Source organism: Thunnus thynnus, chromosome 6, assembly GCF_963924715.1.
Source record: "Thunnus thynnus chromosome 6, fThuThy2.1, whole genome shotgun sequence".
Classification (NCBI taxonomy): domain Eukaryota; kingdom Metazoa; phylum Chordata; class Actinopteri; order Scombriformes; family Scombridae; genus Thunnus; species Thunnus thynnus.
In genome coordinates, this window is record NC_089522.1 from 1,705,911 (window position 1) to 1,726,524 (window position 20,614).

Below are 20,614 nucleotides of genomic sequence, written 5' to 3' on the forward strand. Positions count from 1 at the left end.
TTTTGATTGAGAGACCACTAGCGGCTGAAATTACATATTGTGCGTTTAAATATACACTTAATGTGAAGCACAGTACTTAAAGGCAAAACATAATTGCTCGATTAATTAATCACTCAACATTCTGATTAATACTTTAAATTGGAAATGCAGTAATTGATTATCCGGTTGTTTTTACTTTCTTGAGCATTCAAATATTGTAGCGCTTAGTTATTTGTTTGAAAGATCTGTATGCTCTCAAATGAGTGGTGGCTATTTGGAACATATTGAAAATACAAGCCTGTATTTTTTTAAAAAGTCTAACAACTGTCTGCTCTCAAAGGAATGTTCATACAATAAATTACACTTATGTTTACCGCTCTTGGTATGTTTTTCATAAGTTCTTCCCTCTTTGTGTCTCACAGTATCCTCAGGTATAAATTAACTTTTAGATAGGCAAACCAATCAAAACTTTAATTTAAAGCTTCTACTCACCATTTTAAATTGATAAGTGTGGCAAATGCTGATATTCACTTACGCCAATGCAAGATTAGTGAAGATAAAAGAATATGGGTGCCATAATAAGGCTCTTACTCCAGTGTGCTGCAGTCTGCCCTAAAACAGGTGGTGTAGCAAAAATGTGGCAGTGAATATGGAATGGAATTCTCTGAGTCTACTGTCTGTGTAGACACAAAGGCATTCCATTCCATTCCATATTCTGTGCCACATTTTTGCTACACTGCCTGTTTTAGGGCATACTGTAGAAAACTGGAGTAAGAGCCTTATTATGGCACCCTATGATCGCTATATAGGCCTTCTTATTTTAGAATACTTAAATAAAGTCATGGAAATGGGGTAAAATATTATATAAAGGTTATGGAAAATTTTTGAAAATTCATTGTTAAAAATGCGTGGGAACCCTGGATCACAGGTACATTAAAACTGATTAAAGTTGAACAGATCCGCAACATTCTACATCAGTTGGACAACACGACTTATTCCACTCACTGAGCAGCTGTGGACACCTGTTTTTATGTCTTATGGTAATATTTTCTGTTATTCTACACTGTCTTAGCCAAATGAATTCATGTCAGACTGTACAGGAGGTTTGGATGCAGCAGTGCTGCCATCTGCTGGTTACTGGCCAGCAGGAACTCTCCACATCTCTGTCCATCTTTCACAAGATAACATTTATGAACAGCATATTCACAAAATATAGTCAGTGATAACATGTTTTCTTCACTTTACTGAATTTATGATTCAGTAAAGTGATTTATTTTCTATTTCACAGATTTTTTTAAATGGCATTGTATTTTTTTTAATAGAATATCTTAAATACATCATAAATTCAGTCGGTCCACTGCTGGTTCTGGCTGGAAATGTTTGTTAAAGAAAGATCACAGCATGTGACTGTTCAAAGAGAATTAGAGTTGTGACAAACCTCTCTGTTAAGCCTGCATTCAACACTTTGTGTAATAAGTGTTCTTTCTGGACTGTCTAATCAAGAGCAAACGGTTTAATTTGAGCTACAATATTACTCAGTTTATTGAAGACAGGTTAAATACACGGTTAGAAACTGCTAAAATTGAGTCATATGTGGTCTCTGGATAGTGGACACCCATGTCAGCATCTGTGCCCTGGAGAATGAGAGGTAACATTTGTCTGAGGCTGAATTACCAAAGTGTTTCTGTTTTATGTCATTTCAGCAAAAATGGTTGGCTCATGCATTATTACCTGAACTGTAAGCTCTGTCTAATGAAGGGGCCCTGTGTCAAAAGCAAGTTTTAATATTTTCAGTGAGATATTGTGCCTATGTGGGCTTGTTACGTGTTAGGATTAGGTTATTTTAAAAATGACCATAAACACAAACTTACTGGAGGTGGGAGGACGGGGGCTAAAAGTCATTTTGTTTGTATATTGAATGACCAATGTAGCCATAACATGACTTTCTATTTATTTTCTCTTCTTTTAAATTTAATTTTTGTAATGTTTTATTCTTCATCCATATTAGAACTGGCCATTAGTTTTCTGTATGCTTGCTGGTTTTTCCATCATTTTTTGAAAGAGAAAAAAAGCGTTTGCTCTCTCATTTCAAACACTAGGCTTTAAGTTTTTTATACAAAACTTTATTCAACAATAAATAGCACATAGTACGTCAGGAACAAAACAAGAACACAACACAAAGGGAAGGAAAAGACGAGATAGTGCAGTTCATGTGACCTATCAAACACTATTGCGCAACTTCTCCCGGTTCACTGCATCACATGACTCTTTTCCACTTCCTGAACTCTATTGTAAATGCAGGATCTCACTGACATCAATAATATAATCTTCAGTTTATTCCTCATGAGCGCATCGCAGTCTGTGGACAGCAGACGCACCGTGTTCCGACCTCTCGGTCCGTCTGCTGCTGTCACAGCGCAGGAAGACGCTTCCACACTGTCTGCAAACTTTCTGCTGGACTCCAGGGTAAGAATATGATTCTCTATTCACACTGCTGCTGAACACTAGATAATTATACACAGTACTGCTCCGTTACACCGTGCAGTGCACAGAAGAACAGCATTGTCATCGCTTTTCAGCGAGAATAAACAGCAAGAACAGACGGATTCAACCCTAAATCCTAAACCACGGCCAGGTTTCTAACTGGACTATTGATTTTTGATGGAAAGAGATGCGCCAAGGTAGCAGAGATAAGGTCCGGTTTGAGCGTTTAGCCTTCAACATTAAAGTTTTGCAGTAGAGAACAGAAGTCAGCACATTTTCACCACTGCTGGTAGGAGTCATGCAGCTAGCAGTGCTGGAAGAAGTGTTCAGATGCTTTACTGAAGTAAAAGTACCAAAACAGCAATGTAAAAATACTCCGTTACAAGTAAAAGTCCTACAGTAAATCATTCTGAGCTTGATGTAGTTAAAGTATTGCAGTAAAAGTAGTGGTTTGGTCCCTCTGACTGATATATTATTATATATGACATCATTAGATTATTAATAGTGAAGCATCAGTGTTAGAGCAGCATGTTACTGTTTACACTACTTTATATACAGTTAGCTAGTTTGTTGATCCCAAAATATATGAGCTGACACATGTTATTAGAGAATAACTATATTTTAAACTGTATTTTAATAAATTCACTCAGGTCGATGCGTCTCATTCTCTACTATGTGTGTAGAAATGTTCTTACTTTGCTCACAAGTGCGCACGCAAAATTATCATCGGATTCATGACACGTGCGCACCAAGCCAATTTTGTTCTCACCATTGTGCGTTTATTAGTGAATCACAATCATTCTAAATTGACAGGCGCGTGCTTGCTATCGGTAATTAGCGTACCTCTATTTAAGGGAAGCTCTGTTGGAGCGGTGCAGCAGTGAGGAGAGCTGTCACTTGTTGCGCAGATGGTAAACATGTAGAAAAACTTCACTGCTGGTGAAATGCAAATAATAGTTTGAGAAGTAGAAGCCAGAAAAGGCTCATTTGTCTGGAAACATGTCGTTGGCACAACTGTTTGGAGCCTGATTGTGAGTCCTGTATACAGCCTGCACACCTGTTTTCTCTAGTTTCTAATTATTGGCTATTAATGCTGCATAAGGAAAGGGCCCAAACTCGATTATTATCAATCACCTTTCATTCATTATTAAAAGCCCATTTACGTTTGGTTTTATGGTTTTATGAATATATATTTCCAGATTCTTAGAGCTTCTTGTACACATCCCCAAATCTGAGTGCACACTTTTACAACTCTCCATGCACATTTGCAAATAATACAGGTACAATATTGGCTCCCATATAATACTGAACACCAACTAAACCTGAGCAAAAACTGAGTAGAGTTTGTGTGTGACACTTATTCCTTTATTGTTTTACCAAAATATAAAGCTGAGGATGACAGTGAGTCCCATTGTTTCCATGTATTCTTTTAAGAGCTCTTTTGTTGTAAATATGTCAAATTTAACAGAAGACATGATTCAAAGATTCTGCAAATATTCTTGTAAATAAGGCAAAAATAAACAAGGGAATGTCTTTTTCCGCAAACTGATTTCCAGTTGTTGTTTTCTTTTTGTTTTTTTTTTTGAAAGGAACAATGTTGAAGTTGGAGGAGTGTCGAGAGCGGATCCGCACAGAGCTGGACAGTGTCGTGGACTTCTGGCTGAGATACTCCCATGACACCGTACATGGGTACTGTAGTTACTTGCATTCTCTTGAAATGGAAGTAATATTGTCTACTCATGGCGACGTGAAGTAATAACGTCAATTTACATGTCCATCAGTGGTGCACGTTACTGTTAACTGTGTGCATGCAGTCTGTATCCTTGTGATGAATGTGAATCTCTGCTTCCTGTTTCAGAGGCTTCTTCACTTGTATTGGGAAGGATGGGAAGGTTTATGATGAGCTGAAATACGTCTGGTTGCAGGGTAGACAGGTAAGTCTCTGTAGTGTGTGTGTGTGTGATGCAGGACAGGAGTAATCCACTCCATTCTGTTTTTTAATATTTTTTTAATACTTTCACAGGTGTGGATGTACTGCCGCCTGTACCGAACCATGGATCGCTTCTGCAAGCCTGAAATTCTCGAAGCAGCAAAAGCTGGTATGTGTGAATAACAGCATCATTCTGCAGGTTTAACCTATTGAGTTAGAGGAAGTCCACCACCAGAAACTGTTTGTTTGTGTCACTTTCGCCAAGAGCAAGATATTCCAACTTGTCCCTGCGGTTCTGCAGGTATCTGGTCATAAACCAAAGTATTGGACAGATTAAAACTTATAATAGGGGATACAAAAATGATTAGGGAACCTCATCTTGGAACCATGATTGTGTATACCAAACGTCACAGCAAGCCAATGTGTTTGAGTAACCAAACAGCACTGGCATCCCTAAAGCAATGTTGTTTGGTCATAAAGATCTAAAGAAAATCTAAAGAAATGGCAGATTGACATTCAATTTATTTAACACATTCATGCTCCTCACAGGATGAACCCTTTGCTTTTCAGATCATAGTTATCATACTTAAAGGATAGGGTCACAATTTTTCATGTCTGTCTTAAAACAGAAAACCTCTCTCACTGGTCATAAATGAACATATATGACCAGTGAGAGAGGTTTTCCTCGCTGTAATCCTCTTGTTCATATTAAAAGATCCTTCAAATGTGCTTTCAATGGAAGTGATGGAGCCAAAATCCACAGTGTGTCCACACAGTCATTTAAAAGTCTCTGTGAAGCTTATATGAGGCTTCATCAGTCTGAGTTAGTCATATCAAGTGGATATCTGACACATTTACAGTCTTTTTAGCCTCAAATTCCCTCTTTGTGTTTCCTTGGACAGTGTTTCCCTGTTGAGCTGCAGGTGGAAGTATAGTAACAAAAAGAGGGACTTTGGCACTAAAAAGACTGTAAAGTTGAAAGATATCTACTTGATTTGACTCATTTGGACGCTGAAGCTTCATATTAGCTTCAGATAAACTTTTTTAAATTTGGATATTGTCCCCCATCACTTCTGTTGTTCATTTGGGCTCCTGACTGTTGTTTGAAGACACACTTGAAAAACTGAGAACCTGTCCTTTTTAATATATTCACAAAATCCCCTCCTATCAGTCATCAGAATTTGTAAGTGAAAATAATGTGCTTTTAAAATTCAGCAAAATACAGTTAGAGTTAGAGACGCAAATGAGTTCATGCGGCTGAAGTATCACATGTCCACAGGCAGCAGATGGTTGAACGTAGTGTTCTTTTGTAAAAGATTAATGGCAGTCATGACAGTGTTTGCTCTGCACTTTCCTCTAATTACCTTCAAGGTACAATAAAGTACACAACATGTCATCACTGTTGGTGGAAACTTCATCTGCAAAATCTCACTTTTCCAGGAAAAGAAAACAGCAGTGCTTTTAGCTTGGCCACCATTTATTTATGCTTGAACGGAGTTTTACAGTACGAGGTTAACAACAGTATGATTTACACATAGAGAAGCATTCTTTTAAAATGAAGTCAATCAATCAAAACATGAACTGTACTATGATCTGGAGTTAAATATCTTTCATGTGACAACAACAATATATTTAGTGCAACTGTTGGTGTATTTCTAGTGTATTAAGTTTGCAGTTGGAGATGTCTTTTGTTGTTTTTTAAATTCATCACCGGGACAGTCTGTGAAACAACAGGAAAGACTATTCTCCCCTCATATCATTACTTTTCCAACTGATCATTGTTCTCCAGCAGCAAACATACACCAGCAGTGTGGCTCTTTCTGAATAGAGCCATACCCAGCATTGACATGTTACACATATATCTGAATGACCGCTACTTTAACAGACAGATGAAGGCTGCGATGTTGTGTATTCATGTCTGAGAAGAGCTCACATACTGATGTGTCCAGTCATCAGCTAATACACTCTTGTTGTGTTTATGTTTCAGGAGGAGCATTCCTGAGAAAGTTTGCTCGTGTTTCCAGCAGCAGTGGCCAGTGGAAGTGCGCCTTCTGCTTAACAAGAGATGGTAAAACAGTCAAAATTCAGAGGACCATATTCAGTGAGTGTTTCTACATCATGGCCATGGATGAACTGAGCAGGGTCACTGGTGACAAGGACATACAGGTATGAAGAAACTGTTAAAACCACATTGCGTATTATAAAACATGCCATTATGCAATTATGCCCTGCTTGTTTTGGACAATGTTTGTCAAAAACTATATAGGATAATTTTCTGACAACTTCCATCCAGATTGCTATGAAATATGGTATCAATGTTGGTGACACTCCTGACCTTTCCTCTAGCACCACAGTCAAGCCAACTTTTCCTCTTTCACCAATTCTTGGTCCATGATAATGGAAAACTAATAGACAGATTTCCATGAAATTCATGGTCCCCAGAGGAAGGCTCCTAATATTATCTAGCTGCACCATCAGACTGAAATATCCACTTGTGCACAAGAAATATCCAAGGCGATTGGGTAAACTGCAATGATACTTAATAAATACATCCTGCTCCATAGACATGTTTGTTTACATAATGGGCAAGAGCATTTTCATATTTTTATCCTAAACCTCACAAGTCGGCTTCAACAAATTCTCTTAACTGCCTGAACTTGTAATAAATTGCTCATTTCAGTCTGATGAACGGCACCTGTTCATGAGTAGGTGCGCATTTGTGAGATATAATCCACGCCCCTAAAATTGCCATATAAGACTCCATGTTCTGTTCTGTTTGTGGGCAAGTTTCATTCTTGTTCATTTTGTCAGATGTTTTTATATTGTGAGGACTTTATGATATGCATACTGCATTATTTTAGAGCTGCGGTTAATCATTAACTTTCCCCTCTGAACAGATCTTTTGTGCAGGATGTTTCTGAAATAGGATCAATGGGCTTCATGATTTAAGAACATTTAGGTATGAACAAGCAGTCCAGAGCTGTCGTACATGTCATGAACAGACATGACATGTCTCTGCCTTTCTTCAGATACGATACCAAAATCAACTAAAATAAAATGTATAACTAAAACAAAATGAATGTAAAATGAATATCCTGTTAAACATATAATCATCATCATCATCGTGGGTGCCAGTTTACACAGAGGGTTTTTACACTTAATGATTTTTTTTGCATGTTTTGGCACAGTTAATTATACATTACAGTGGTTGCTAGGAAACGTCTCTCTGCAGCTCTCTGTCCAGTGTCATGTTGTGTTGCAGCTGACAGTGTAACATCACTGACTGTAGGCTGTAATATTCACTCCTCTTCATGTTTAAGCTTCCCCTCTTTATTTCTGTCACAGTAGGCTTGTTTCAGTTCCTCTACTATTGAAACTTCCAAAATCCACAAAACTCCTCCTGAGCAACAATGATTTAAAAGTTTCGTAGTAATTTTAAAGTTAAACTAATATGAAGCAGTTCACCAGTGTTTCAGTTGGAGTCTGGTTGAGTAATGCAGGAGGTTTCATTTTTGAGTAAATACTTCTTGCCCCAACATGCTTCACTTCACCTCCCTCCACAACATGATCACACTGATAGGCTGGACTCTGTTCCACTCTCTTACTAGCTGGAGGCTGAACAGATGATGGAGCAGCTGATCTACTGGGTCCGGGTGGACTCGTCAGGCTTGGGCCGGCCCCAACTTCCTGGAGACATTCCCACCAATAGCATGGCAGTTCCCATGATGCTGCTGTGTCTGGTGCAACAACTTACTGAAGGCCGAGGGCAGGAAGTGGTTCAGAAGTACAGAGAGCTGGGCAGCTGGTGTGTTCAGCAGATTCTACAACATATCCAGGTGTGGACACTGTGGAGTTATAATGACCTTCCAGAGCTATATAATTACAAGTAGGGTCATTTCTGTTAGTATGCTTCAATTACGTCAGTTAGTTTGTGAGTCGATTTTTGACTCTTCACCTCACACAGTATCTTTGCCTCATCTTCAACTCTCTGGCGCCCCCTCAGGAGGCTTTTGGCTTTGTCCTGCTGAATGTACATGTCTATTACAGACCACATCCTGTCATTTCCCCATGATTAAATGCCATCAAGAACCATGAGTTCAGTTACAGCACAGAGAATATTTCATTCCCCACCTCCCCCTGTGATGTTAATCCTGTCTGAAAGGGGGTTTAGTCATCAACTAGAATACAGGAGTTCCTGTTTTACTTTGGCCCTCTCAGTTAATGACTGTCAAATTACAGTCAGTCAGTCATATGAGTGCAAGCTTCCTAATATGTAAAATATAATACTTCATTTGTATTTTTCTTGGCACAGAGAGACGGCACAGCTATCTTAGAGAATGTGTCACTGGAGGGAGCAGAGCTGCCGGGTTGCCAGGGCCGACTACAGAACCCAGGTAAACACTCCACTGTGATATCAGTGCATGGAGAAGCACAGGTCCAACTTTTCTCTCATTCTCGCTTACCACAACATTTTCCATTTTTCTTTTGTCTTCCCCTCATGACGACCCGTGCTGACTCAGGCCATGCCCTGGAAGCAGGCTGGTTCCTGCTTCAGTACAGTGCAGAGCAGAGTGACGAGCAGCTCCAGAGAACAGCCATAAACAAGTTTGTGGAGCTGCCCTATCAGTATGGCTGGGATAAAGAGCACGGTGGCCTCTTCTACTTCCTGGATGTGGATGGTCACTGTCCCACACAGGTAAAAAAAATCATCTCTACATATGACAGGGTTTTTCCTTCAGGCAGTAGATGCTGTTTGGTATTGTTTGGTTGATCTATTACGTTTTGTGTGATACTTGTTGTGTATCTGACCAGTTGGAGTGGAGTATGAAGCTGTGGTGGCCTCATTGTGAGGCTCTCATTGCCTTCCTGATGGCCTACAGCCAAACCAAGAAGCCAGAGCTGCTGGAGAGATTCTCTCAGGTTTATGAATACACCTTGAGCCATGTGAGTTTACGCTGCAGCGCCAACAAGGCACAGTAGAACATTTTTGATGACTTATTTAAAGGTATAGTTCAACATTTTGGGATATACAGGTATGCTTACTTGCTTTCATTCTGAGCTCTGTCCAAAGTTCAAAATGATACCTACCTATACCTATATTTTAATGCACTGTCAATTTAATATACTGATTCTGTGCAGTTTTCTGACGCAAAGAACGGCGAGTGGTTTGGCTATTTGACACAAGAAGGAAGAGTGGCGCTGGATTTTAAAGGAGGCCCCTTTAAAGGTAAGAACACAGCTGAGACTGTCAGGTTTGAGCTCTGTAAAGATTGTAACTTTGGGTCACAGTCAGTTCAGTTTATATTGTGCTTCAGTGGTGCGTACAGTATTACCAAAACCGGAGCCTTCAGGGTCCCTGAGGATCTTGGGCCTGGTGTAGCGGCCTGCATGCTAAAATAATTCTGTTTCTCCTCTCTTATTCAGGGTTCTTCCATGTGCCTCGCTGCCTGTATATGTGTGAGCGTATCCTGGATGATCTGCTGGCAAACAAGGACTGAGCGTTCAGACATGACTGTTGTGATAATAGGATTGAATCTGATTTGTGAGTCTGTTTGCCAAATCAAACTGCTTTAATCAGGTTATAAATCAAAATTACACTCATCTTCAAATATGCTTTGCTGCAAAGTAACTTGTTTCATCTCATCACAATAGTCCAGTTGCTGTGTGGCAGTGTGCCCCCCCCCCTCCTCCCCCTCCCCCCGCCACCCTGAAAAAAGTGCCTTCTACATGTACACTGAACATCTAAAGACCTTTTTAAAGAGCATCTATCTTTACATTCTTTTCATTCCAGCTTATACAGCTAGCAACTCTGCGAGATGTTTGTTTTTTCCAAGTATACTGATTGCTCTTTCAACATACTGGTGAACTATGGTGTATAGCAGAAAAACATTACAGCTGCAGTATTTTAGTGCTTGTGGGCTTTCTGGTCAGTAAATGGATTTTACAGTGAAATATTAAATGATGATTTAATGTGTAATGTGATGTATGCAGATGATTTCATTGAATTCATTTGTAATTGGACAGTTAATGATGTTGAAGTTTCTGATATGACACATGATTGAAGTACGTTTTGAAGGCAGTGATCACCAATGTACCATGTAATACAGTATGAGTCAGTGAATGAGTGATGAGTCATTATTACTTATGAGAAAAAAATTAAATTGCATCAGGTTTTTCGGGGGGGAGGGTTCTGTTTTTTTTGGCCAATTTTGGGCAAAACGCCATAAGAAGCTAAACATCCCACATGTTTTTACATATATCATCACTTTGTAAAATTGATATGGCTAATTTGTTAGCAAACTGTTCCTTATTTACACATCCAGCAGACTTGGAGCAACATTAGCATGTTTATGTCCACCTGGACCAACTCCTGAGGAATATACCTGCTTATTTATGTTGACTAGCTAGTCTGTCTGCTGTTTAGTGCTGGACAGGTAGTGTACAATGGGTTTATCAGAGCTTTATCACTAAAAATAAGCAGTGCCTGCTGCTGCTATAAACACTATAAACAACACTGATGAGGGTGATGAAACTGAACCAAAACAGTAAAATCGTAGGCTATAAAACCAAGACAATGAGCTGAAAGCTGCTACACAGCTACGTAGAGTGTTACTTTTCTTTTACATCACAGATAATCATTTGAGCCGTTGTAAATATTTGATTGGTGCAGCTTTAAATCTCTGCATATATCAGCAGACTCTGGTAATTCACTTTCTTTTCTTGAAGTTACAAGAAACTCAACGCTAATGTACTTTCAATAATTGTGAATGATAAGCGTAACAGTTAAAGGTCATTTTGGAGTATTTGCCTATTTCTACACCTGCTATCTCAATAAATAATGTTTGTACATATGTGTCACAGTGAATTATATTTGCAAATAATGTTTGCTTTTATCATTAAGGTTATTTCATTTAGATGAAAAGATGTCTGATTCACTCACTGTTATTATACTGTAGTGCATCACATCATATGCAAGCACATATTTTCTATCTGCATGGCTAGATACCAGGAGGGGTAAGTGACAATACAATGCTTTTTTTCTAATGTAGTTTGGTTTTATTTAAAACTATAGTAAATATAGTTATAAATTACAACATATTTTTCATTGCCCCTGGCTTTTTCATAGTCCACCAACCTATATGAAGGTGAACAGGTATTCTATGTCTAATCTGATAAATACTGGAGACTGAAATCTGGAAAGTTAAACCATTCAAAACGTTATTATTATTTTTATTATTATTGTTGTTGTTATTATTATAATCATCATCATCATCGTTGTTATTGCGTTATTGTGCTCCTCTGTGTCTCTCTCTCCTCTCTCTCTCTTAAGTGAACCACCCACATAGAGCCGTTTCTACTTGAGCTTTCTTCCCGTTAAAGGGGAGGTTTTCGTTGCTCATGAGGAAATGTTGGGTCTCTGTAAAATAAAGAGTTCGGTTTAGACCTGTTGTATGTGAAAAGTGCCCTATGATGACTTCTGTTGTGATTCGGCGCTATATAAATAAAACTGAAATTGAAATGTTAATAGGATGATTACACCAACTGATCGTAATGATTTCTCCATAAACACATGAGAATTATATCAACCGTTTGCATCATATCTGTGGAAACTGAATCATTTTCATCCAAAAACAAATGTAAGCAGAGAAAGAAGAGTTCAAGAGCAAGTTTGGCATCGATACTGTACGCGTTTGTTTGGCGTTAATAAATAAAATATCATCATCAATCATCAATCATTGATCAAAACACACGATAACTATTTTTCGCCTACAAATATGTGGTGAAAACTTCGCTTGACAATCTTTACACCAAAACAAAACTGCGATCGGTTTCGCTGCATTGAAAATATCCCTTGTAACAGACCGGAAGTTTGATGTAACAAATGCTGTACAGAAACGGAAGCCGAGAGGTGAAGGAAACTGTGGGAAGATGTAAGGAGTTAAACATGACATTTGTGCGAATAAAACGGCGGTGTATTTGGTCTCTGATTATGGCGAGGCTATAGGCAGCCTCCGTTTCTACTCCGAGGACGGAAGGAACGACGAAAATAACAAAGCATGCTTTATCTACACCAATCCTTTCATGGCCATGGCTTACATGTAAAGCTCGATCCAGGAATTATCCTGTCTCACCGACGCCACACGACCAGCTGGAATATTACAAACTAGGTTACACATGTGTAATGCGTCATGTACCCTGCAAGGAAAGAAGCGGACGCAGCTCATAGGTACAGTAATAAGAAGTTAATTACATCTGACATATCCCAGCAAACAGACGTTGAATGACTGTTGTTTGAACGTCCCATCAAGACGTCCTGTTATGGTCCAAAAATAGTTACAACATGAAAGTTGTGTTGATCTCCGGGACGTTACCAGGCCATCAGCTGGGCGTCCTCCCTGGCTGTTGAAATATGTTGTTACCATCATCAACGGGCCTATTCAGCTATTCTGTTAAAGTTTATAAGTAGTGTGTGTATTCTGCAGCTTTATACATCCTGCATCAACAACTTAATATGCTTTATTTTCTAAAGTGGTTTAACCAACGTCCTGTCTGACCTGGACATTTGTTATACATCTTAACAACATGTCACTCATGTCACATGATAATCCTGATAATAAATGATATAGACTATAACCAAACACTTTAAATATTTTAGTTAATACAAGACATATACATCAATTTTACAGAAAGACACTGATTTCATATTGACATGCAACAGTATTTTATTAGGATAAACAACACAGAAAAAGACAATCATCAAAAGTAGATGTTCTGTTAGATAATCTATCAGTTTGAATTCTAAGCTCTTGTAATTCCATCTGATGCATTTCGCTCATGGATGTATTATAAGAGCTGGATATCGGACTAAAAATGGCGCCCATTCAGTCCTAAAGGAACTGCTCATCTGGCGCATACGCCAAAAAAAGTTTCTAGCTTCCGGGTTTGCTTCCGTGTTGTGCGGCCCACTGAATATGCACAGTGTTTCCCCCGCTGGCCCCGCCCACGAGCTCCCGCTCAGCCTATAGACTTTGCATTGTGATGACGTCACAGATTTTTAAATCGCTTTTCTCGGCTCGAGGAAAGTTTTACAAACATAAAACCTCCATGGATCAAAAGTTCATAATAGAAAGAGTCATAATTTACATTTGCAGTTCGAGGTGTCCTGTCAACAGTTTTACAGGCGTCTCTTTTACAATGGTGGTCTGTGGGGAAAATCCTTTTTGGGCCACAGGGGGATTTTTCGCTGCAATACCGTGAGTGGCCACTGGGAAAAATTGGCTGCAAGGCAGAGCGGCGGCACCATATCCAGCTCTTATTATACATCCATGATTTCACTCCAGTTTTCATGAAGCTACTGAGCCTATGCTAAGGCAGGATAATGCTAATGCTAACTCCAGGATGTCAAACAACTGCTGACAGTCTTTGTCAGAATTCTGTGAGGAAAACAGAGCTGAACTCTTCATCAACATGAGCGATGTAGAACATAAAAGCAAACTTTAAAAGCAAACTTACCCAACAAAGTTATTTCAGCACCATTTCTGTCATCATGTTGCTTTTCAAACTCAGCCAGCAGCATGATTTGCGTTTCATGTTGCTGTGTTTGTTTTTGTCCAACTGGAACCATTTTTGGCCAGGGTCACAACATTTTTGCTGGGCTCATACCAACATATGGAAATAGGATGTAAGCTAATAAGAAATCTGTGGATTGTTACAACTTGTGCAACCTTAAAAGTCATCTTCATTGTTTAGCTTTATTCAGCAGTGTTTTTCATGTATTCCATGTTTTCCTTGTTATTTTACACATGTCAGTATAATAACCATCATTCTAAGCTATCATGATAAAACTACAGTATCATGGATCAGCGTAATATTAACCATCATGGCGATATTAAACTGCTTGGGTGCTCAGGGCAAAAGCCTGAAGCACCTATTGACTAGTTTTGATTAAACACTAAATGAATTCAGGATAATTTAGGAATATGCAAAAAAAACATTTGAAGTCCCCCTCTACTCAAAAATGTGTTTTGTTCATTGTTCCTTAACTTGGATATTTGAGCTTCACTGTATGATAGAATAATATGTGCAGAGTTTGACACTAAAAAAGCTGTTTTCACATTGATCTGCTGAAAATGGAAAGTTTCTCTGTGCTCATTGAAAATCAGATTTTAAGGGGGGGAGGGGTGAAGTTCCCTGCTTTGCCCAGAATTGTGTTGCCCAGCGTTGTAAAGATCTTGGCCTGTATTGTGTGTGAAAGTTGCTATTTGACATATTAACAGACATAATTTAAGTACGTCTTTTCCCCTCTAATCTTTACTGTCCCTAACTGACAATCAGTATTTCTGTGCTCTGTTGTCTTTTTTTCTCAGTGGGACTGGTGTGTTCTACCAGGCAATGCCTGCGGTTGGAGCTGATGGAAAGAACATCATGAAACTGATTCCAGTACAAATGGTCGACGGGAAGTTTGTCCAAACTCAAATAAGCAAACCCAAAACAGATCCCAAACCACGGAAAGCTATGACCATAAAGGTCGCCTCTGCACCTGTTCACATGGGAAAAACTGCAGCTTTGAGTTATTCAGCCACCCAACAAATTGTCAGGGAGCAGGTTTCCATCATGAAGGCCTTGCCTAATCAAGTAGGTGTAACAGAACAATGTTCGGACCTTGGTAACTCATTGAATAAGTATCCACTACAACAGACTCTAAACTTCATGGCAGAAAAACCTTTGATGGCAACACTTGCCACAAACTGTGGGAAGTCAGTAAGACTCCCAGTCACTGTAAAATCCCCAGCACTCCCAAGAGGACAGTACCTTCAGATTCCCTCTAATGCACAAGTCAGAACAGTCCCAGTGTCCGAACTCCCCCCAGGTATCAAGAAACAGATTTTTACTTCATCAACCAGCTCCTCTTCGAGTTCAGGCTTACCCAGTGTGGTCTATGTGTCACCTGTGACAACTGTTAATCAAAGCACCACTCCACCAAGCAATTCAGCACCCGAGATACTTTCAAAGACATCAGATATGACTTCACCTTCATCAGGAAGATCCAAACCACATTTGAAATTAATTCCAAAGGTTTCACAAAGGCCCAACAGCCCCATGAAGTGGGTGATCGAGGAAGAAGACGGTTTTAGAGCGTCAACTCTTGACCCTCTTATTTCTCCTTCCGTTACTTCACAGATTCTTCGAGCTGTTGCAGAGAGAGAAGTCGCCAACAAGCATTGTGAAATCATGACAAAAGAGACGCCCGATTCTTCATCAAGTCTGGCCAAAAGTGAAAAAGGACATGAAAACGCCTTGGTCATGTGCAATGGGAAGGTGTTTTTTGTGGCCAAAAAATGTAGCCAACCTTTTAAATTAAAGAGGAGGGAAGTTGATCCACCCACAGCAGCAGCAAAAAGTTACAAAGTCAAGAAAACCAGCACACCGCCATCCCAAAATGTACTCAGGCAAGACTCCAGGATTATTATTCCTGATGAATCAGATGAAGTGATTGACCTTTGCAATGATGATTGTCCAGATGACTTGTCTCAACAAGCAGCATCAGGTTGTATGTCGACCGTGACTCATCTGGATGAAGACAATGTAATATTTGTATCATATATTCCACCCAAATCTGAGTCTGGGTCAACACAAGATCTGATACAAAAAGCACTTGAGAAGGAACAGGCAGACCAGACAGGCACAAGGGGCTTGCATAGTGTGACGGAACAAAAGAGCCTGGATGGTGCAACTAGTTCAGTCAGTGAAACCTTGATTGGAAATAGTGCTCTCGGGGATCATCTAGCAAGCGATGGCAGAGATGGAAGACCCTCTCTGAGAGGAGGAAAACCTGGACAGAGCACGTTAGTCAGAAAAGTCAAAAATGTAACGCATGTCTGTGGTGCAGCAGTGATGAACACAAATAATAATAATAGGGCCTCAAACACAAATAGTCAGCAGAGTAACTCCACCCAACAGTTGGAGAGCATGGAAGTAGATCTAGAAACAGTGAGTTCAGCAGATCCCAGCACTTCTGAGAGCAGCAGTGGAATATGCTCTCAAATAGCGGACACCTCCAAAATGAAGGTGAGGGGACTACTATTGAGTTGGGAAGTGGGATGGGCCGCTGGTTTAGGAAGTGTTTTTCCCCATTCTGTATTCCTGTCTCAAAATTATCTTTAACGATCCCCTCCAGACATGTTTTAAGATGTACATAAAATACTCAACTTTGAATAATAAGTTGTGTCTAATATGGTTTTTCCACAAAAAAAATTATATTGTAAAGTTGAATTATATTGAAAAATGACATTTACTTCTTCTCCCTCATTAAAAGTTCCAGAATCAGTAAATAAGCAAACACGTACCAATCAGCTGTGCACTCAAGATCAGAGTGGAGACGTAACCACTCAAGTAAAAGATAAGTGAGTACTTGCTATCCTACGTTTGTACTTTTTAAACAGAAAACACGTTTTATATCGCGATATTTAGATGTAAATGTAATTAGCTGTTCCTTGTCAATGCTTTCAACGCAAGCAACAGGAAGTAAATAGAAACAGGACGTCCGACAAAAGTTCAGCTCAAAATGGCGCGCCACACCGCGCTGCCCAGCACTGCGTCGCTAGCAGCCAGTTAGGACATTCCAGTAGAAAACAAAGCAATCAAACTGATTTTGTTGCTGACACTCACTCACATCACAGTCAGTTCTGTTGTTGCTTAATTCATCCAATGTTAACTCAGAAAATACATTGATTTAGTTTGTAGATTGTGAAATCCGTTTTCCAACATTGTCATCTTTAGTTTTCACCTTCCGTTAGCAGCACAGCTAACGGAACATTAGGTTCTGTGATCAGATGTTTCTTGCTAACAGGTTTTATGTCCACAGTCTTGTACCTTCGACTTTTTATGAAAGATGCAGATATTTTCTAACATTATTTGTACTGATGATTCAACCAGGAGAGTTTCATTTTGATCCAAGCTGTAGACGTGTTCAAACTCGTTACTATGAGTAACATAACATGTTTGTGGGAAAAATTAATGACATGTTTACTTTCAGAACCAGAGGCGCCCGAAATATCAACTCCTTTTTCATAACTGTATTGCTTTATTACTTTGGAATACTTTATAGTGCCTTTGATGGAAATGTTTTCAATTAGGGAATCATGTAAGAATGCGATTTTGACTTATTATAGTGCATGTAACTAAACAGTTATTATGGAGCAAGCGTAGGCATTTGGTCAAAAACATGTAGTTTCTCATAAATGTCATCACAGAACGATGTTTACATCTTTACATGCTCAATTGTGTAATCTTAACAGGTAAAAATCTGATTAATTCGTTAATTCATGACTGACTTGTTGACTGCCTACAGTTATCAAGTCGTCTTGTGCAGTTGAGCACATCTCCCTACTAGTTCGAACGGGGAAGCTAAACAACTGAAATATCTGGCTCTTCAGCTGCTTCATGGATAGGTTCACAATTTTACACATCTGTCTTGGCATAATACTCAGGTTCCCGTTGAATATTGAAACAGTTTTTGCTTGCTGTCATCATCCCTCCTGTTCATACTGGCCATTAAGAGATCCCTTCCTAACGTACCCCCAGTGGAAGTGATCAGGGACAAGATCCACAGTCCTCCTTTTGTGCAGAAGATATCTATTTTAGCCACTTTAAACAGTGTCATTTTGTCTTACTTGCAGAGCTCTACAGATGGGACATTGTCACTGGCACCAAAACCCTTTCACATGGCCGACCACCTGCTGAGGCAGATATTTGGAATTACGGCCGTTGTGAAAATTTGCCTGCAGAGGATTGATGAAGCATCAACTGGGGCTGTATCTGAAGAGGCTCTACAGAACAAGTCAGTGACTAAACAGTCAGTGGAAGACGTTCAGGAAACAAATGGATTAAAAGAGAAGGAGCTCTTTTTACAGGACCTTTATGATCCACAAGAAACTGAAAGCAACAGCGGTCTTATCAGTGTGAAAAGAGTGAACCTACTGACTGAACAGAAACTGTCAGGAGAATTTGTCACTACAGGCCCTCACACAGATATCAGACCGATCAAATGTTCTCTTTTCAAGCAGATGACAAAAGCTCCCATTACTTTGAAGAGTGAGTATTCTTCAGGTCAAAGTTCAGACAAGGGAATATTGCGTGATATTGAAACTGAGCCAGTGATTGACTACGTGGAACCAATAGATGATGATCTCCCCAACACAGAAGGACATGACATCCTCAAGTCACAGGACTCATCTGCCCATTCACAGACTCAAACTTGTGTTAATCCGAATACAAACACAAGGAGAATGGGTAGAGCGAGGAAACGCACAATGTGTCCATGTTGCATCCCTGGTGCTCTGGATCCTGCAGTGAAGTCCAGCGCCAGGTTAGAAGAACCAGAGATGCGGGCCTGGATGACAGAGCCATCAAGTAAAAAAGGAAGAGGAACGCTGACTAAGGCTCGGAGAAAAGACAGGAAATCACCCGGAAGGATCAACTGCGTCACGGCCAAGAACAAACAGAGATGTAAGGCTCACAAGGTTCCAGCCAGTGAGATTTTATCTGCGACGTCCATGGACTCTGATGAACTAAAACGACATAAACAAATCAATAGACTCAAAGAGCTTCTGAAAGAGAAAGAGGCTTCTTTAGAAATGATGACAAACAGCATGATTTCAGACTAAAAAGACAATATTTCAAACTCTAATGGTCTAACAGTTGTGATATTATTGGATTCGTTTTTCATATATATGTCTGCTATTACTAATTATTTTTGTTGGAAATAACAAGGACTAACACACATACTAGATTTTAGATTAATACATACTGATCCCGAGGTCAAGACTTCTTAGAGTGTCTACTTTAGTTCAAAAGGTGAAGAAAATATGAGATTTGAGTGAGTTTATTGACTGCCTGGGGGGCTTAAACTTCACTTGGCAGGCCAGAGATAAAATAGACTGAACCTAACAAGCATATTGATAAATGTGTGACAGGATCTCTTCTCTTGAGTTAGACTGAGAGAAGTGCCTAAATACATCAGAAAATGTGGATTAATACAAATGAGTCACCAACAAGCATTTTATATTTTAGCCTAACATCCGTATATGTTTTATTTTGAAAGTGAAAATGTAACGATATTCAGAGGAAGTCATGCTTATTAAAAACTAATATTTATATTCTATATTTTATTAGGGCACTTATGCAAATAGGTTTACTGGTTGAAATGATTATTATGAAGACATATTTTATGAGCTGTAAAACAGATTCCATTATTCTTTGATAAGTTCATTCAACATTCATACAACTCCTCGGCTTCATTGTTAATGGTTGTCGAGGTTTTATTTTGTTGAATGAGCTTTTCTACCAGCAGACGTCCCAAACCTAATAATTAAATAAATAAAAATGTGTATATGTGTGTGTGTGTGTGTGTGTGTGTGTGTGTGTATGTATACACACACACACACACACATATATATACATATATATATAGACATATACAATATATATATATATGTATAAACAGAAATAAGTTAGATAGTTCAGGGTCCTTCAACTGACCATTAATATAAAATATAATAATATTTACTAATTTACTAATTGCAGTATAAGACTTTGAATATGAAGAACAGCCTTTTCCTGTGAGGTTTTGGCACATCTGTGCAATGTTTTGTTGTAATTACTGCAGAGTCACTGTTCAGTGGTTCCAACAAACTTTATTTGTTAGTTTGATGATAAATAACAGGCCAGGATACGTGTTTTGCCATAAGAGGTACAAGTTCCCATATATCACCATTGTACTTTATAGGCACATGTGAGGGCTTATATGTTTTTAATGCTATTGACTGTCTGAATGATATTGTGTGGATTAAGTTCAAACCACTGTTTTGACGTATAAAGTGCTATTTGTACATTTTTTTGTCACTTAATTTGTTAAAATTATGCATTTATTAATTATCCTGATTATTTTAACAAAATGGAAATGCCACAAAATAAAAGTCAGCTCAAATGTGACTACCAGAAAAGCAGAATACAGAGAATAAACATGAAATATATTTTGTGCATAAATATCTAATATGTGTGTGTGTGTGTGTGTGTGTGTGTGCGTGTGTGTGTATGTGTGTGTGTGTGTGTGTATGTATGTCCTACCAATTCAAGCATATACAGTTCTTGCATTGGTAGGACAATGTAAAGTCAAAGCATAAAAGCAGTGTTAAATTATGATAAAACAGTAAAACAGCA

At 39.0% G+C, this 20,614-nt stretch overlaps 2 protein-coding genes across 5 annotated transcripts; both read left to right on the forward strand.

Annotated features, from left to right (window-relative positions):
- The first annotated feature begins 2,178 nt into the window (after nt 1–2,178).
- Nucleotides 2,179–10,514, forward strand: renbp (renin binding protein). Of its 4 annotated transcripts, XM_067591207.1 has the most exons (12): nt 2,179–2,445; nt 4,053–4,152; nt 4,322–4,397; nt 4,487–4,562; nt 6,381–6,559; nt 8,002–8,229; nt 8,706–8,787; nt 8,914–9,089; nt 9,206–9,337; nt 9,533–9,620; nt 9,818–9,935; nt 10,046–10,514. In XM_067591207.1, exons 2-11 carry the CDS (start codon nt 4,058–4,060, stop codon nt 9,889–9,891), a joined length of 1,206 nt encoding a protein of 401 aa, XP_067447308.1. In that variant the 5' UTR covers nt 2,179–2,445; nt 4,053–4,057; the 3' UTR covers nt 9,892–9,935; nt 10,046–10,514. The 4 variants fall into 4 exon arrangements, with proteins under 4 accessions (XP_067447308.1, XP_067447307.1, XP_067447309.1 ...); XM_067591206.1 differs by having other exon boundaries at nt 9,818–10,514; XM_067591208.1 differs by lacking the exon at nt 2,179–2,445 and adding an exon at nt 2,508–2,674 and having other exon boundaries at nt 9,818–10,514.
- A 1,745-nt stretch (nt 10,515–12,259) lies between these two features.
- On the forward strand, nt 12,260–20,447 carry lrif1 (ligand dependent nuclear receptor interacting factor 1). Its single transcript, XM_067591211.1, has 3 exons — nt 12,260–12,620; nt 14,761–16,462; nt 18,073–20,447. The coding sequence occupies exons 1-3, from the start codon at nt 12,583–12,585 to the stop codon at nt 19,057–19,059; spliced, it is 2,727 nt and encodes a 908-aa protein (XP_067447312.1). The 5' UTR covers nt 12,260–12,582; the 3' UTR covers nt 19,060–20,447.
- Nucleotides 20,448–20,614: the final 167 nt, after the last annotated feature.

What these genes read in the sequence shown, in the direction of transcription:
- renbp (XM_067591206.1), top strand. Translation starts at nt 4,058, where the DNA reads ATGTTGAAGTTGGAGGAGTGTCGAGAGCGGATCCGCACAGAGCTGGAC. An exon ending in TCTCGAAGCAGCAAAAGCTG is followed by an intron (nt 4,563 to 6,380) that starts GTATGTGTGAAT and finishes TTTATGTTTCAG; the next exon opens with GAGGAGCATTCCTGAGAAAG. An exon ending in CTGGTGACAAGGACATACAG is followed by an intron (nt 6,560 to 8,001) that starts GTATGAAGAAAC and finishes CTCTCTTACTAG; the next exon opens with CTGGAGGCTGAACAGATGAT.
- lrif1 (XM_067591211.1), top strand. Translation starts at nt 12,583, where the DNA reads ATGTACCCTGCAAGGAAAGAAGCGGACGCAGCTCATAG. An exon ending in GAAGCGGACGCAGCTCATAG is followed by an intron (nt 12,621 to 14,760) that starts GTACAGTAATAA and finishes TTTTTTTCTCAG; the next exon opens with TGGGACTGGTGTGTTCTACC. An exon ending in CGGACACCTCCAAAATGAAG is followed by an intron (nt 16,463 to 18,072) that starts GTGAGGGGACTA and finishes TCTTACTTGCAG; the next exon opens with AGCTCTACAGATGGGACATT.